We start from the raw sequence: 16652 nt of genomic DNA on the forward strand, positions 1-16652 counted from the left end.
AAGTAGACTATGAATAATGGACAAAGAGGGGAACCAGTGGCCTGTAAATATGCTGTGAAATCTATAGTGATAGTTACTTGGGAAAAGCCTGGAAACAGCGCTGCTGTGTTGCTACTCCTTTACTGAAAAACATCATAAAACAGACTGGAAGTGTGCAGTCAATATTTCTTGCATATTCTATATGATAGAGTTTAACACAATAAATTAAACTAACAAACACAGAAATACCAGGAAAACAAGGCGGGAAAGCATGAGCAAAGTTTAAGTATTGTGACTGATGTGCTGAAAGAAATGTAAACTTGAATGGGGCGATTGACATTTATTTTCCAAAGACATAAGCTGGGGTTTACTGTTTGACAGATACCAATATCATCAAAGACAATTGTAAAATTTGATGCGCCTGTGCATTACATTCCCATCCCCTTTTTTTGCTTGATAGTCTTATAAAAGATAGAACCCCTACTTCACACTTCAATATGCAATACATCTCCTTCTCCTTCCTCTTTTTTGTGTGATCTTGAGGGAGACTTGCTGTGCCTGTCTCAATGTGACAGTATGAGGACTTTTCCAGCCACAAAGCTGCAGAAAAATACTCAAGACACTCCATAGGGAGAGAGATGAGTCAGTATAGTTGCAGATATGTGGCGACTGAGATTCAGGGGCCACTAGGGGTCCTTGTGGGGCCTGGGAAGGACAGCAGATTCATTTTTCTTACATTTCAAAAAAGATTGTACTAGAATAGCTTTAACTATTGGAATTTTAATGTGTAGCTATATATCTGGATAGCCATGCATAAAAATCGTTGGGGGCTCTCTGATAGACGTCAAGGTACTGTAGTGGTGGTTCAGATCCTTCAGGTTAAAAGGGGGTTACAGCTGGTACAGTGTAGTCTCTGTATTGCAGGCTTACAGAGGATATATTACGTGAATCCGGTAGATGGTGCTGTTGCAATGCCTCCAGGAGCCGGCTGCATCCAGAGCAGAGCGCAGCCTTTTAGTGTTGAAAACAGCCTGTACTGTAGTGGCCAGGCAGGCAGGCATATGTCTGTGAGGGCGAGAAGGAGCAGGATGACGGTTCTGGTCTCCCCGCCAGCCTTGATGGGGATTTAGATTTACAGTAGCTGCCCTGCTTTGTGGCCTTTGAAGGATGTACGGCGATGGAGAGGGCACTGTGTGGGACCGGGTCGGACGGCCCCACCGGGACTGCATGTGCTACCTTGGACCTCCTACTACTTTGATGCCGATGTAAGACATTTAAACTTTCACAAACGCCTCGCAGCCGAACGACAGGAGGCAGGACCTGTTGCGCACTTGATCTCCCAGGTGCATTGATAAAGTAAATTGACTTTAAGTGTTAAAAACATTCAATAGGTTACAGCTAAAGTCTTGTTCTCTGTGAATTTCAATTATATTGTAAATGTTAGGGCTTTAATTGTATGGAGGCAGATTATAATTCTATAAAGAAAATATGGGGGCTGCGATGGGGATAATATGGCAGAGCAGGGGGAAATTATACACACCGATTTTGTGTGAATGGGTCAGTAAATAATGTTTTCCTTTCACATGTTGACGGTTTCATAACAGCTGAGAGGCTTCCAGGTCATCATTGTGCTACTTTGTCTGGTACATACATCACACAACAGAGCTTTATTGGTGCAACATTAAACGCCTCTGGTTTTAGTTTATTTCACCTGGTGGACACAGAATAACAAGTATTATCTGTGCAATAGCATGATATTAGAGAGAGGCTGCAGGCTGGGCGCAGTTTTGTGCTCCAGTGCCCATACATGATGCCCCGGAGCTGTCACAAGTGTTGTTTCTCCATCTCCACAAATCACACACGATCGATTCATTAGTTTCAAATTCCTATAAGCCTATAATAGGGGCTGCACGGTGCATAGTAGCCTATACAACAGTTGCAGGACCAGTCACTTTGGCTTAGTGTCTTTCACACTGTTGTTGTTCGGACGCAGGGCCAGTGAAGGATGATGATTTCTGTACTGTACAAGAGAGGCGCTGCAGGGGCCCTTAACAACACTGACTTCCCCTGCTTAAACCGAGGAGAACTCTTATCTTATCAAGTCCTATACAGGGTTTACAGGCTCCCTTTCCCTTTGCTAAGCGGTCCCACTTTGTCTTGTAGCCTAACACCGCCGCCCCCTTGCTCTTTTTCTTCCCAGCGGGATGCGCAAGTCGCCCGACGTGAGCCCCAGACGGCTTTCGGACATCAGCCCTCAGCTCAGACAGCTCAAGTACCTGGTGGTGGACGAGGCCATCAAAGAGGACCTCAAGTCCTCCCGCTCAGTTGAGGACATCAACAGCGCATCCATAGAGGAGCGGATACTGCGGATCACCGGCTACTATGGATATCAGCCTTGGAGCGCGAGCTACAAGAGTGAGTCAGTTTGCACACATGGAGATGTGGACTTCTGTAACATGCTGTGGTACATGCGGTGAGGTCAGGTAGGATATATATAAACTGCTGGCCCACACAATCAGGCTGTTAGTCCTTGACACACTCGATACAAACACTCACTGGATGTCAGGTAACATCAGTGACAGTGGGGTGTTACGCAGTGCGCCTCACTTCATGGTGCAGCTTGATGGTGTGCTATGACTGACATGGTTAGGTACTTAATGTGGGTGGATGGAATATATTTCCATGAGAGAGTATAAAGTTAACCAATGGGAAAGCATCTGGAGGTTTCATACTGTTACTGTGAGAGTTCAGGGGATGATGGAAATCACTCTACCAGAGTGATTTTCACCACCGGTAGCATGATGTGTCCCCTCTTAAATCCCAAAACCTGTTTCATCCTCTTCCTTTAGGTCATATTCACCTGAATTTGATGTGAAGGCAAAGTACAATGGTTGCCGCTCCATGTACAGTGTGTGTTCTGCACAGAACAAAAATTGAGCTCATCTGAATGAGAGAATAATGATGGTGTCAGTCACCATGTCGCTGCCCATCTTCATCATTATTATCACTGCATCTAAATGCCCCTCACTCTGAGAGTTAGTTGCTAAAGCATGACTGTTGCTTTTGGTTGCCGCAGACGGAAGAGCTAATGTTTGCATCACTGGAGCTTAGAGTCAGACAGTAGGGATGTTGCTTGCAGCAGTTTGATTCTTTGAAAAAAAAAAAAGTTGCCAACGCAGCTTTTATTTCCCTCTCTGCATCCCTACAGTTGATTTGCATTATGTATTTTTTTGTGCACAGCATTAAACGCCTGGGTTGTAACTGTTCCAGATCCTGGATGATGCGATGGATTACAGTCTTGCTCCACTTGCTCTGTGGCTTCATCTGGGATTTCTCACTTGTGAGAGGAGAAGTCACAGTCTTAACGACTGTCTTTTGTGTTTTGTTCATTAGTTTGTCATTGCTGCTCTGATGTGAGTACATTCAGTAGGACTTTTGCTGGCTGACGACCTTTAGGCTGGTGGCAAATTTTGTAAATTTCATATGAGAGACTGCAATATTAAACAGCTGCTAGGCTACTTCAAAATTCATAGGCCTATACCTAACATCTGAACACTGCAGACGTAACAGGACAGCTGCTGCTCAGATCTCAATTTGTCTTCGTTTCTTTCGTAACTGCTGGTGCTGTGGCAGCGGAAGAGATGGTCATGTAAAGTGGAGTATTTCACTATATGTACTAATTCATTATTGAATATAGGGTACTGTGGTGACCATGACTCATGATTGAAATCATTTGTATTGTAACAAGAAGAGGGATGCATGTTTATTTTTCTGATGGAAAAAATGGCTGCCCAAGCAACAGTAGTTAAATATACCCCACTGTTGTTTACTTACATACATGTATTTTAAGTCTTTTTATAGACACTTTAACTCTGTGAACTGTATATAGTTACTTCAATCCCAATCTGAAATCACATTTTTTTTTATGTGCAGGTGATTTATGCACTTACTGGGTTTGAAACGGATTCATCTGACTTATTATCCTTTATGCAACTGCTGCTTTTCATTTAATTGCCTAATTAAAATTAGCTGTTGTGGAACAGACATAACAACAAGTAGCCTATTGCTTGTTAGAGTGGGTTGTGTTTTTATTACAATCAATGTGAGTTATGACACAAGTGCCCATTCTCCCAAAAGCACACAGACATATCCCATCATATGAGAGAAATGGAGGCTTTAATTCCAAAAAAAACTATGTCCCACGTTCGGAAGAGAAATGTTCACCTGCACCAGTTGAGTCAAACAATGGAGTCTGTGCTATAAGTCATGTTGCAAATAAAATATTTCATGACGAGTTGCACTGTTGCATCAGACGTTTTTCCTGTGCGCATCAGGGGAAATGTCGCTTTCCAGTTAATTGCTGTCCTCAGTTTTTGCCTTCCAGGAAATGTTGGGTTCGTCCAGCTTGTCCCTTTTTCTATCAAGTGTAACCTGAAGTAAAATTAAAATATGCCACGTTCAAAATCAACACAGCTCTCAGCTCTTCCTGGTCCACCTAGTTGCAGCTGTGCTTTATGGTTGCATGCCATGTGTTGAATGGAATCAGCCCACAGCACCCGTCCAACACAAACACACACACACGACCCGACTACACAGGACACAGTGAAAGAAAGCAATGGCTGATGGCTGAAGAGTGGAGGGAGGGCTGAGGCTGAAGGCAGACAGTTTTTGAGAGAGGTGGGAGGCTGAGTATTTCTCAGTAGGGTGCAAATAGATGGCTGTTTGTTTCATTTACCACCTACCTTGCCAAACTGGAACATGTGCTCTTTCACACAGGAGTAAGCAAAGTGGGAGGGAAAGTGGAGCGAGTAGCCGGCTATGATTGAGGCAGGGGATGAAAGGTGGCTGGTGTGACTTAGCTTTTCTGTCTGACTTAACGGATCATCTTAATATCCCGAAAACGAGGGTACAGGGATCATAAACACGGAGGATGCTGTCATTGCCCTTGGAGTGCAACCGCATATATAACCGAGCTAAGCACAACAAGAAAACTTTGGTCATTTATCAAACCTGCCTGTGAGCCACCTTCCAATGAGTGGTGTACATGCAAACTCAAAGCCGATTTAAGGAAGAATTCTGCTTTTCATACAGTAAATATTAGTGAATTATGCTGCACGTTTGTCCCTTGTATGCCTGGATGTGACAGCTCTGCATTCAGGCTGTGATTAGCATGTTTGGACTCAGCTATGTGTGTACTCAGCTGGCTGCATTTCATGTACAAGCAATGTCCTCTGTTTGATTCTTGTCTCAGACTTACATGGCATCTCTCTCTCTCTATCCACTGGAATAGATGAATAAAACCATAAATATAGCCAAAATGCCAGTAATGATTACTCTTCTCAGTGAAGATGAACAAATCGTTGCACATACCCTGCCTGAGAGAAAAAAAAGTTTAACTCCACTTTGAAAATGGCCATAGATAGTGGGATTGATGTCTATATCAAAGAAAAGGTCACTGGTTACTAGAGAAAGGTTACTGGAGAGAATATTTGAACTACTATATATATATTTATACAGTGGGAGTCCAAAAGTCTGATACCACATTGAAAATCTCTAATATTTTCACCTAAAACTGGGGGGAAAAAAATCAGAGTTTAACGATTCAGAAACATTTAAACACATAAGCAAATTTGGGGCCTTGACCAACTTAACTCATTTGTTCAAAAGGTCAGATTTCCCTGAGTTTTATCTCATCCATTGAAGTGTGCATTCAGACAACACTCAGGATTTGATCTGCTCATCAGAGGCTCGTTCAAGTAGCATTGTTGTAAAGGGAAAATGGCGTCAGCACTAAGTGAAAGTGTCAGAAGTCAAATTGTTACTCTAAGCAAAGAGGGGGTTTCTCTCAGTGACAAATCAAAGCTCGACTAAAGGTGTCTAAGGGGGCACTGCTTGGAACTCTAAAACACTTCGCAGAAACTGGATCAGTTGCATCCAAAGCACGATCAGGCAGACCAAAAGTGGCCACACCCATCAGAAGATCAATACATCAAGCTCAGTTCCGTGAGAGATTAAAAGGCAACTTCATCACAGACACAGAAATTGCTAAATAAAGCACGCAAGACTAAAATCAGCAAAAGTGCTGTCAAAAGAAAGCTGTCTTGTAGTGGTCCCAGAGGACGAGGAGCAGTTTCTAAGCCACTTCTCATGAGGGGAAACAAGGCCAAACGCTTGGGGAGAGGGGGCTAAGAAACACCAGCGTTTCACAGGATGACTGGAAAAAAAGTCCTGTTTACTGATGAATTCAAGTTTGAGATTTATGGCAGTAACAACTAAGGAAGGAGACAAACAGGAGAGAGAATGATACCGCAGTGTATCAAACCCACAGTGAAACATGGCGGGAGGGATATTGTGTTTTGCTCGGACTTGGACATCTACACTGAATTGAGTACACCCTGACCAAGGAGAAGTACCACTCCATTCTTCAGAGACATGCTACACACTCTGCATCTTCCATACTGCAGCAGGATAATGACCCAAACACATATCAACGCTTTGCAACGACTACTTGAAGACCAAAGAGTCCTGCCTGTCAAGGACTTTTCCTCCACAGTCACCTGAGCTCAACCACATCGAACATTTATGGGGGCATTTGAAGACTGAGAAAGCCGTCTGTTACATCACAAGAGGCCTCTGGAAGATTATCATCAGGGTCATCAGGTTCTGCACAAACTTGTGAAGTCCGTGCAAGCTCGAGTGCATGCGGTCACCGAGGGGGACAAACCGAGATATTCTGAAATTCACGTACACTTTTCAAAGATTTAACTTTTTACTCAGAACAGAAGTATCTTGACTAGTGTTCTCAGACTTTTGGACCCCACTGTATATAAACTGGCCTATAGTTGTAACATATATATAATTTGTATTTAAGATTTAGATCTGTTCTGGATGGGAAAAGACTTGTACTGTCTACATTCAATCAAAGAAGCAGTTGATTGCGCATTAGAGCAGAAAACGACCCTTAGACTTTCACTGGTCAGCTGTGAGATAAAATGCACTGGTACCATCAGTGCTGCAGAACCTCAGACATATTATCTTTCTCATTATGTCCGTTCACCATGGAGGATTACTGCTGCTGAGTTCAAATCAAATGTTATCTTATAAAACCGGCCCACATCCTGATTAATGAAACATAAATTAATGTTCTCTTCACAGAATTGAGTTTGATATTTGGTATTCATGAACACTACAGTTGGTCCATGGACAACACCAGGGTGAAAAGCTTGTTTTACTTCAGAGCCTCATAGAAAGAAATAGTTTTCTCTAAGATAAGGCCTCTGTCTTGTTTGTGAAATTCTCTTTAGGTTTTTACAAATTCCACTGAGAAGTGAAACATTTGTCAGACAAACAGACTTTGTTCTTATCCTAATTTACTCACACTATCCATCACAAATGTGGCATCCCCTCTGGTGCAAATTTAGAGCTTCACGAGGCATGAAATGAGATTGGATTCTATTTTGGGCCCAGGGTTTTGGCATGGTGAGACGCAACAGTGGAGCAGGTTGGAGAGCGCCTGTGTAGCGATGCACACTGCTGGCAGTAACAGGGCAGCTGGAAGGGACGGGCAAGGTGTGGGCCCATTGTGGCTGACGACGAGAATGACTCCGTTCAGCTCAGCCGGAGCTCAGGAGAAAGGAAGTTATGCAGATACGCGCTGCTCTGCTCCTTACAGATACATGGGAAAGGCACTCTGGGAAATGTAGTCAATCACTAACTGAAACAGAAGTAAATGAGGGAGGTTGAAGAAAGTGAGTGTCCATGATTGAGTGACTGATGATCTATAGCAATATATAAGTCTGTGAAATTTTCCTTTAAATCTATAGCCTTGCCATTATTTACTTGGAGTGTAAATAAGACATAATGAGACAACAGTTCACATCCACATAGAGATACATCCATTGATCTGGTGGGTAGAAAAAAATTTGTTATGTCCTCCTGTTCTCCGTGTGATGTGGCTATAAGCCTGGGAGTGAAACCTCCCCAAACTTCCTCCACATCTGTAGCATTATTCAAGCCAAGCAGCTGCACACACAGAACGGGCACAAGTCCTGTCGTGTAGGCTGATGCTCAGTCAAGGGGCAAGCTCATCTAGGTATGTAAACAGAGTCACTGTTACACTCAAATTTGTGCATGTTCACATGCTCACATGCAACGTCATCCACAAAGAGACAGGGCAAAGACAGATAAAAAGAAATGGAGACTGTACAGTATTTAGGTAAACAATTCATTTCCCTGCAGAATTTCATCTCTGTACAGCTCTTTCTTTATGCATACATTTTTAAAGAACTGCTGCATGTTTTAGTGATATGCATAACATACAACATACAAAAAAAAAGTCATACACCCAGAGGACTTGAACAGTATGATATATTTAATATTTTATGTAAATGGGTTATATGACAGTGGGACAGATATTTATGAGATTATTCAGACATACAGTCCTTATGCACTTGTGGGTGTTTATGAATCAATAACCATGGAGTCTTACCATTCACGGAAGGAGCTGAGGCATTGCCTCTGGAGGAGTACGAGTACTGAGCAGCAAATTATCCTGCCTCAGCTCTCAGTCAACCAAAGGGACTAGAAAATCAGTAACGAAAAGGATCAAGCACACAGTTCAATGGGAGAGATATTTCTGAAGGTGTCTTTTCAGCTTGTCCTGATTTACAGCAAACTATAGTCAGCGTGGTACCGAACGTATTGACCCAGTAACAGCCCAACGTTTTTTAATTTGGTTCAACATGTTTAAAGATTCATTACTGATACAGCTTTCAAGGTTGCAGTGTTTGCCATGTCTTTGTCAAAAAAGTTGCCATTGTTTAGGCGCACCAGTCATAGCAGTTTCCAACCTCAACCAGCCTTTAAATAATTTTCCCACTGTGTTAAAAAAAAAACATTTGAGCTCAATGTTTCTAGTTTCATGTTCTACACAAGCAGTGGAAGTAAGGCTCCTATGAACAAATGTATTTTAGGCTTTAAAAAAAACCCCAACATCTCCATTACATTAGAAGCAGCTTCAGTTGCGTAACATCACATCTATAATTGAGGAAGACGCATAGATCATCACACACCTGCTCCTGAAGTTCCCGCTTGTGCCCAGTGGACTGGAGGACCTGCAAAATCAGCTACACCAGTTTTTATGAGGAAAACCTCCAGTTTCGTCGCTTTCAGCTGCTCGTCTTTACCCCCAGTGTCATTCTAAAGCGGTGGAGATGATGAGCATGGATAGAGAGCAGCAAATGAGACTGGCAATTCAGTGGGCTTGAAATAGAACTGTGAAAATGATTCAGTCTTAGTTCAGAGCTGGATATTTCTTAGAGGACCTATTTGGTATTTCTTGCAGTGGGACAACTTTGCTTAATGGAAAGCAGAGTGATAAATATTCTGCATGCATGAACTTGGGGAGCATCTGTATGTTAGTGCTCGTGTTCCTCAGAATTAATCCTGAAGACGGTCGTGCTGACTGAGTTACAGCTGTAGTGCTGCGGTCTCAGTGCTCACTCTTCCTTATAATGGAAATCCTGCCAGTTTAATGCCAAATCCTGTCCTGCTGTCATCCCTTTCTCCTCCTCGCTCCTTTTATCTGCCGTTAATTAGAACTTGTGAAGTGATGACTCCTACCTCTGCGTAATTAATCCAGGGTCTACTGTGGCCATACACAGCACATCATTGTCTGTGTTAGCCACAGAAGAGCGCTGCTTGGGAACAGGAAGAACAGAGTGTAAATGGGGTTGTGCAAGTAATTAGGAAGGCTTATTTGGGCATCTTAAATGGGAGAGGATGAGGATTGATGGCAGTTTGTTGCACTGATACAAACACAAACCTTCACCAACTGCTATTAAGCAGTTTAAATTGAGCGAGACTTTATATATTTTTTTGTGTATATCTGTTGTGCTTTTAGCAGTTAGAACAGCAAGTGTAGACATCATAAACCTAATGGAAAAAAATGGTCCAAAAATAATCATACTGGATAATAGTGCATTTTTGACACTAGCATCTGTGCCAGGTGCCAAGAGTAAAAGTGTAGAAGAGTAAAAAAAATATTCCAGTCCTGTAGATTTAGCACTGGTTTGGGAGAAAGTGATGTATCAACTGACCTAGTTATAAAAAGTTGGGCATTGCTGTCACAGCCCTGTGTGTCCTCTCCTATTTCATAGAGCAAGATTACCCATTTCCATTTCAATCGTATTAAACTCCCAGCAAAAATGAGCTTCCTCCACCTTTTCTGCCAGTTTTTCATATCAGTTTTTCATATCCCATGACCACCACATTATCTTCCTGTATTAAAATTGTCTTTCATATTCTGTATTACTAGAGCAATATGAAGGTTGGTGTGAACCCTGCTGTGCGACCGACAGCTGACCTTCTTACCGCATTCAGAACTGAGAGTCCGACACTACAGGCGTTAGTCACACTTCTTCCATGTCAGCTGATTAAGATGGTGTTCCAATTAGAGAAGAATGGCTCCATAACTATTGTCAGAATACAGTGACATATTAGAGCTGCATTAATCAACATTTTTATATTGGAACCAATGACAGTGTAATGTGAAAAAGGTTGCAGACAATGAGGGACCCACATAGAATGATCACCCCTTTAACTTTAATGTGTATTAGCTTCTTCCTGCTTCCTGTTTTGGTTTTTCAGCCCACAGCTTTTCTATTTTGGTTCACTGTCACTTTCATCAGTGTAGCAGCAATAAGAAAAAAGAAAATACATATTATACACTTATACACATACATACACCCCTGTGCACCTAATGAGTGCCACCAGAGGTGTCCAAAATAACACAAAAATCAACTTCAACACCACCATCATTAAGCTTCCAACTTGTCATTTGCTGTAGCACGCTGCTACAAAAGCCTTTCCTCTTAGACAGATAGTAATAGTTGGCAAGAGCACAACTACAAACACAACAAGGCTGTAAAGGCAGACTGGTGAGTAGATCAGTTCCCAACAACCTCTGTAGGTTCATTTACCACTTGTTAGCATCCACCTGTTTTAAGAGATGTAAAAAGTGGGGTATTAACTGGTGTATTTTATGTCGTAGAATACGACGTGAAAATGTCTTGAACTTGTGTTAACCCATTCAAAAAACCCATCAACTTCGGGAAGAGGGAAGTGGAAGTGCAAAAATGCAAACTTATTTCTAGGGATGGGAATTGATAAGATTTTATTGATGCCAATGCCATTATTGATTCTGCTTATTGGTCAGATTCTTTATCGATTCCTGATCAATTTTCTTTGTGGAAAACAGCAGACACACCTGACTTGGCTTTGGCTATACAATGTAAACATAAGCCTATAAGCTATGCCTACAGCTTCATAAATGTTATCATGCCCATTCAAACATGCTCTCCAGATTTCAATGTAGAAATGTTCAAATATAAAATATTATTTATACTAATAAATACATGATGATAAATACAGTGCCCAGTATTCCCTGCAAATCAACATTTTATGTTCAATATTTAATCAATAGTCATGTGCGCTATTTATCCTCTGGACGGGTCCCACGGAGGTTGCTGCACAAGTTTTATTTGGTGCACGCCCATAACGACGCGTGTTCACACGCTGTTTTGTTTGCAGCTGCTGTTTCCACCGTTGCACGTTGGCGTTTATCAAACGCAATAAACAGTTGTATTTCACTCTAACTTTTGCCAGGCACAAAGTCACAGAACAACCCCGGATGTGGCAGGTAAGCAAGACAGACAAACCAAGAGACACACTGTGAGGCTAGTGTATCAGCGTAGATAGACTACAGAGAGATACACTGCAAGCTAGCACTTCACATTAGCCCACTGTTATTTGCTTACATCAAACTTTGAGAGGAGAAACAAGTTTGCTTACCTGATTGCTGTCGTAGTTTTTCTCTCTTTTCATGGCAAGAAGTTCAGCTTCATTCAATCAGCAAAGTTGTAAACATTAGACACCCACAAACCCTCACGGTGGGTTCGAGGACCTTGCGTAATTTGCGGAGGCTACGCAACTTGCGTAGTGAGCGTGTAGGCCTACAAGTTGGAATCGGTTCTCAAATGCATCCGGTAATCGACTCCCATCTATGGATACATCCATGCTCCCATCCCTACTTATTTCCAGGTTCCTGCAGCACTCTACCTATATTGATGTCGTTCAGTGTCTACTAGTTGTGGAAAGAGGAAAATGTTTCATCACGTTCACTATATGTCAGTGTTCATATTTTTTGTTAGAATGGGATCACGAAGTTGTAAATATATTGTTTTTCAGTGCACTGCAAGATTATTTACTTAACAGCATAACATTTATATCATATTCAGTGTACAATACATTAACCATAATACAGTCCTTCTGTTTCAATAAACAGAAATGTCAAAGCAATCATTACTCACTTGTGAATATGAGTCAGTTTACCACCAACAAATCAGAACACAGGGCAGTAAACACATGTGAGTAAACCTATTGTGTACAGTCTACCTCCCCCAGGGTCAACACGGTCTCATCAGCATTAGTGACTCATGTTGTCCAGAGGCTGAGGGTACAGAAAGGATGACTAATTCAAGTGTTAATTCATGTTTGTTTTAAACCTGATACTTTGTCCCTGAGGATAAATGAAAAAGATAAAGAAAAATCTTCCAATGAGATTAGGTGGACATTTATTTATTTAGCCATGGCTGATTATTTTCAGTTTAAACTGATGCTTAAAATTATGCAAGTGAAAGTTATTATTGAGTATTGTATTGTCAGTAAAATGTGTGTCAGTAAAATTCTATAGCAGTTGTTTAAGTAACTTTCATGGTGAACAAGACTACTGTATATGTAGTCAATCGGAAGACATCATGTGTCGAACATCAGCATTGGCTTGCCCAGAAAGAAAACATTCTGTTGTAATTCAGGGCTTTTTTGTCTTTGATTATCCTCTTTTCGTCCTTGCACAGTCATGCAACATCTGCTCATGCCACCTTTTTATTTCGCACCCTCGTGGCATTTCTTATGCATTGTACGTGTGACTGAGCCTTTGCAACAGGGTGAGAGCTGCAGTCCCATCGATCAACCCATCTGCTACAAACTGCTGAACCTAAATCTATTCCAGTCTCATCCTCTTTGTCCTTGTTTACCTTCATTCTTTTTCTTAGTCACTTTTCTTTTTCAAGGTAATAGCAGGCAGGGATGTGGAGAAGAGAAGTGTATGTGTGGCCATTTATGTCACCGCTGCAGCAAAAATCAAGTGAACTCAGCATGTGACACTTGAGATTAATTTGGAGAGGGTTTTTGAGCAGCCATGCACAGCGTTTAGAAAATAGTTCACTCTCATTTGTTCCAGAGTTTGTTTACTTATCGGAATTTAAGAACGTATCACCCTGAGTGGTCATAGCAATGATATACTGTAGAAGTAGAACTGTTATCTGTTATCTTAAGAAATGGAAAAGAGTTTGTGGGGGAGAAGGGGGGGGGGTTGTGATGGTGCAGCCTGAGGCAAACCAGCAGGGGGAGAACAGTACAGTTAAGCCTCCAGGACACTGTGCTTGGTCTTACCATTTGAGGTTATATTCTCTCACAGAGCTTCCATGCTGATATTGTGAATCGCTCATCATGGTATAGCATCTTTTTTTTTTTCTTTTTGTCTAAAATTGAGGATCAAAGGAATAGTTTGACGTTGTGGGAAATTTGCTTATTTGCTTCCTTGAAAAGACTTAAATGAGAAGATCAATACAACTGGTCTGTAAATATGAATCTACAACCAGCAGCCTGTTAGCTCAGCATAAAGACTGGAAAAAGAATACCCTGATTCTGTCTAAAGGTAACTAACTTTACCTACCAGCACCATTAAAACTCACTCATTAACACATTACTGTACATCTCACTTATTTAATCGGTATGAACTCCAAAGTGTGAAAACAGAGGTAATATGTTGGATGATGTCTTAACTTGTTGCTAGGCAACCAGTGGAGACTGTAGGACACTGAGCCCAAGATATTGTCCATCGGTAGAGGCGCTGGTACTGTAGTTGGATTTTGTTACCTTTGGACAGGGTAGCTGTTTCCCCTGTTTCCAGTCTTTTTGCTAAGCTAAGCTAATCGTCTGCTGACAGCAGCTTCATATTAATTGCTCAGATATGCAAGTGGTATCAGTGTTCTCATATAACTCTTGGCAAGACAGCAAATAAGCATATTTCCCGAAATGTCTAACTGTTCCTTCCAGTAAGCGGTGTGTTTCGTGATAGGATGCTGATGGTGTACACATATACACACACACACACTACTGTAAATGTGTGAGAGCGAGATCTTTCCGGAGAGTGGTAACAGAAGCAACACAAAGTCTGAACAGATCTGTCAGAGAAAGACAGATGAGGCTTAAAAAAACAACAACAAAGAGGACCAACTGGATGAATCTATTATTACATGATAGAGACCCCCTGCACTTCCTCTGTAGTCTGTACAGGCGCTGATTGGCCAGCTAATTGTTTTTTCTGCATGAGAAAAAACAAAAAATCATCAGTGAATGTTTGACAGCTGATCCTTTGAGTGTGATGTTGTTCAAAGGGGAATAATCCTCACTGTGTGTACTCCAACTTCAGTCTTTTTGGAAAAATAATTTTTTGGTTTTATGAGATTTAATTCATGTAGATAGAAATTTGGACTACTAAGAGCTGATACATGTTGCTAACTCAAATCATAAAGAAGGAGGTGGTTAATTGAAATAGACAAGATTATACAGATGGATTGAAATTCTACTTGTAAACTGTACATCGTTGTCTCACCAAGTCTCTCAGTCTCTCAGTCCATCTCATAGATTATTGGTGTGCTCGCAGGAGTATCACTAATGACTGTGAGAGTGTAAGCAGTTGATTTCCTTTGGAATTCAAAAGCCACGGGCAAGTGCATCCGACCATCCCCCTGGTTCCTAACTGCATGTAGCGTTTCATAAATAGTGAACAATAGCACCGTGTAAGCATGGAGAACTCCCTGGATGATGAGTTTTCGCGAGCCCCGACTGTCGTAGATCTAAAGTGCTTTAAAGTCTCGATGCAGTACATTACAAACTGTTCAAGATGTTGAGCAGGACATGACTTAAAAGATATTTCATGTTCCCTTCTTTATGGGTTCTTTCAAAGCTCACTAACTGTCAGGATTTTTTTTAAGCAAGATGTCGTGCACTTTGCTTTTGGAAACCTCAACACAAAAGTAAAAGCACATTTTAGGTTTTTATGGTTTTATAGATTCCTGTAAAAGACTATAGACTAGAGATGGACAGTAAGTGTCATCATATTTCTGTATAATCACATCATGATCTGATGATATTGGCAACCACAAATTTGAAAATGGTAATGAACATTTAATATGTGCAGTAATAAACATGTAGCCCAAAAACATATTCAAAGGTCCTCAACATACAATCCATCCAGTCTGTCTAGCTGGGCGGACAGCTTGTCTGTCCAGCTGGATGGACAAGCTGTCCGTTCAGCTGTTCAAGTCTTCACATTTGGGAAGCTGGAACCAGGGAATAGTTGGTGCTTTAACAAAAAGGGTTAGATCAATCAATAAAGAAAATTGTTGCAAATTAATTGCCTGTCAATCAGCTGTGGTGAATTGACTATTCATTTCAGCTCTAAATGACTCAAATGATAAATTGCTTATAAAGATTGCTTGTGATTTTAACCTTATCTCTGGTTTAGGTTTTCTAGGTGTATGTATTTGAATAGAGGAGGGACAAAAAACAAAAAGCCCACTTCATTTTGCACTTGTTTTATCTAAGTGTTTTATTGTCCCATGGTCTTTTGGGACCCTGGCCCAGAGTATTCTCTGAGAGAGGCACTCTTGTACAGCTTAACATCAGGATTTAATTTAAGTATTAAATCAAGAGGTCTGCGATGGGGCTATGGTCTGTTGGTGCGCCAAGGGAGCGAGTCTTCCCCATGCATGTCACTATAAGTCATTATTATAACCCCCAGCCCCCAGCGTACAAAGTATTCAACGTGGGTCAGGAAATCAGGCAATTAAGGGAGCTGTGGATATGGATGAGAGCCGACAGCCAATGGAGGAGTGCAGAAGGAGCCAGGAAGGCTTGAACCTCCTCTCCCCCTCAGGGAGCTGACTGGTCCACATCCCTCAGCCCACTACATGTACAGAACAACCACTTAATCACAATGCTTATTCAAATCAAGCCAATGCACAGGGCTCCATTTGCCCAAGTACTTACTATGCACAATCACTCCACGCTTTAAGGGCAGTACTCTGACGGATCTGTTTGTGACTGAAAATTGTACTGAGAATTTAAAAGCTTTGATTACTGCTTTTTGTCTCCGGTGGCTTCCCAAAAATATGCAGTTTTGAGAGCGCTTTTGCTGTCTATTCACCCAGAGTTTTATTACATTAAATGTCAGTAAAATGAATCAGGGAAGAGCAGGTTTATAGCAGGTTGTCTACATTAAATAAGACTTTTTTAAAGTTTCTCTATGCACACAGCTTTTACAGGCTTTTATATCCTGGCCAAATAGTCTAAAAGACAAGAAAACCCGAAGATGTAGAGCATGTAGAGCACCTCGCTTCTTATCCTCAGTGTGAATTCAGGGTAATTACTGTGGAGAATGGAGCATGATTTCAGGGGACATTTGTCACCCATGTTGCTTACACTGCTCTTATAATGAGGAGACTTGCCTATAATGAGAACTGCTCCCACTGGAATGATGAATTGCC

At 41.5% G+C, this 16652-nt stretch overlaps 1 protein-coding gene across 2 annotated transcripts in view; it reads left to right on the top strand.

The window, feature by feature from the left end:
• The first annotated feature begins 983 nt into the window (after window positions 1-983).
• Window positions 984-16652, top strand: part of slc35f3b (solute carrier family 35 member F3b) — a 49578-nt gene continuing 33909 nt past the window's right edge. The window contains exons 1-2 of one of the 2 annotated variants that reach the window (XM_056396104.1): window positions 984-1244; window positions 2180-2394. In XM_056396104.1, coding sequence (XP_056252079.1) covers window positions 1147-1244; window positions 2180-2394 — 313 coding nt within the window. In that variant the 5' untranslated portion in view covers window positions 984-1146. Of the gene's footprint in view, window positions 1336-2179; window positions 2395-16652 lie in introns of both variants that reach the window. The other variant, XM_056396105.1, reaches the window with a different exon arrangement.

Source organism: Seriola aureovittata, chromosome 14 (genome assembly GCF_021018895.1).
Source record: "Seriola aureovittata isolate HTS-2021-v1 ecotype China chromosome 14, ASM2101889v1, whole genome shotgun sequence".
Taxonomy (NCBI): domain Eukaryota; kingdom Metazoa; phylum Chordata; class Actinopteri; order Carangiformes; family Carangidae; genus Seriola; species Seriola aureovittata.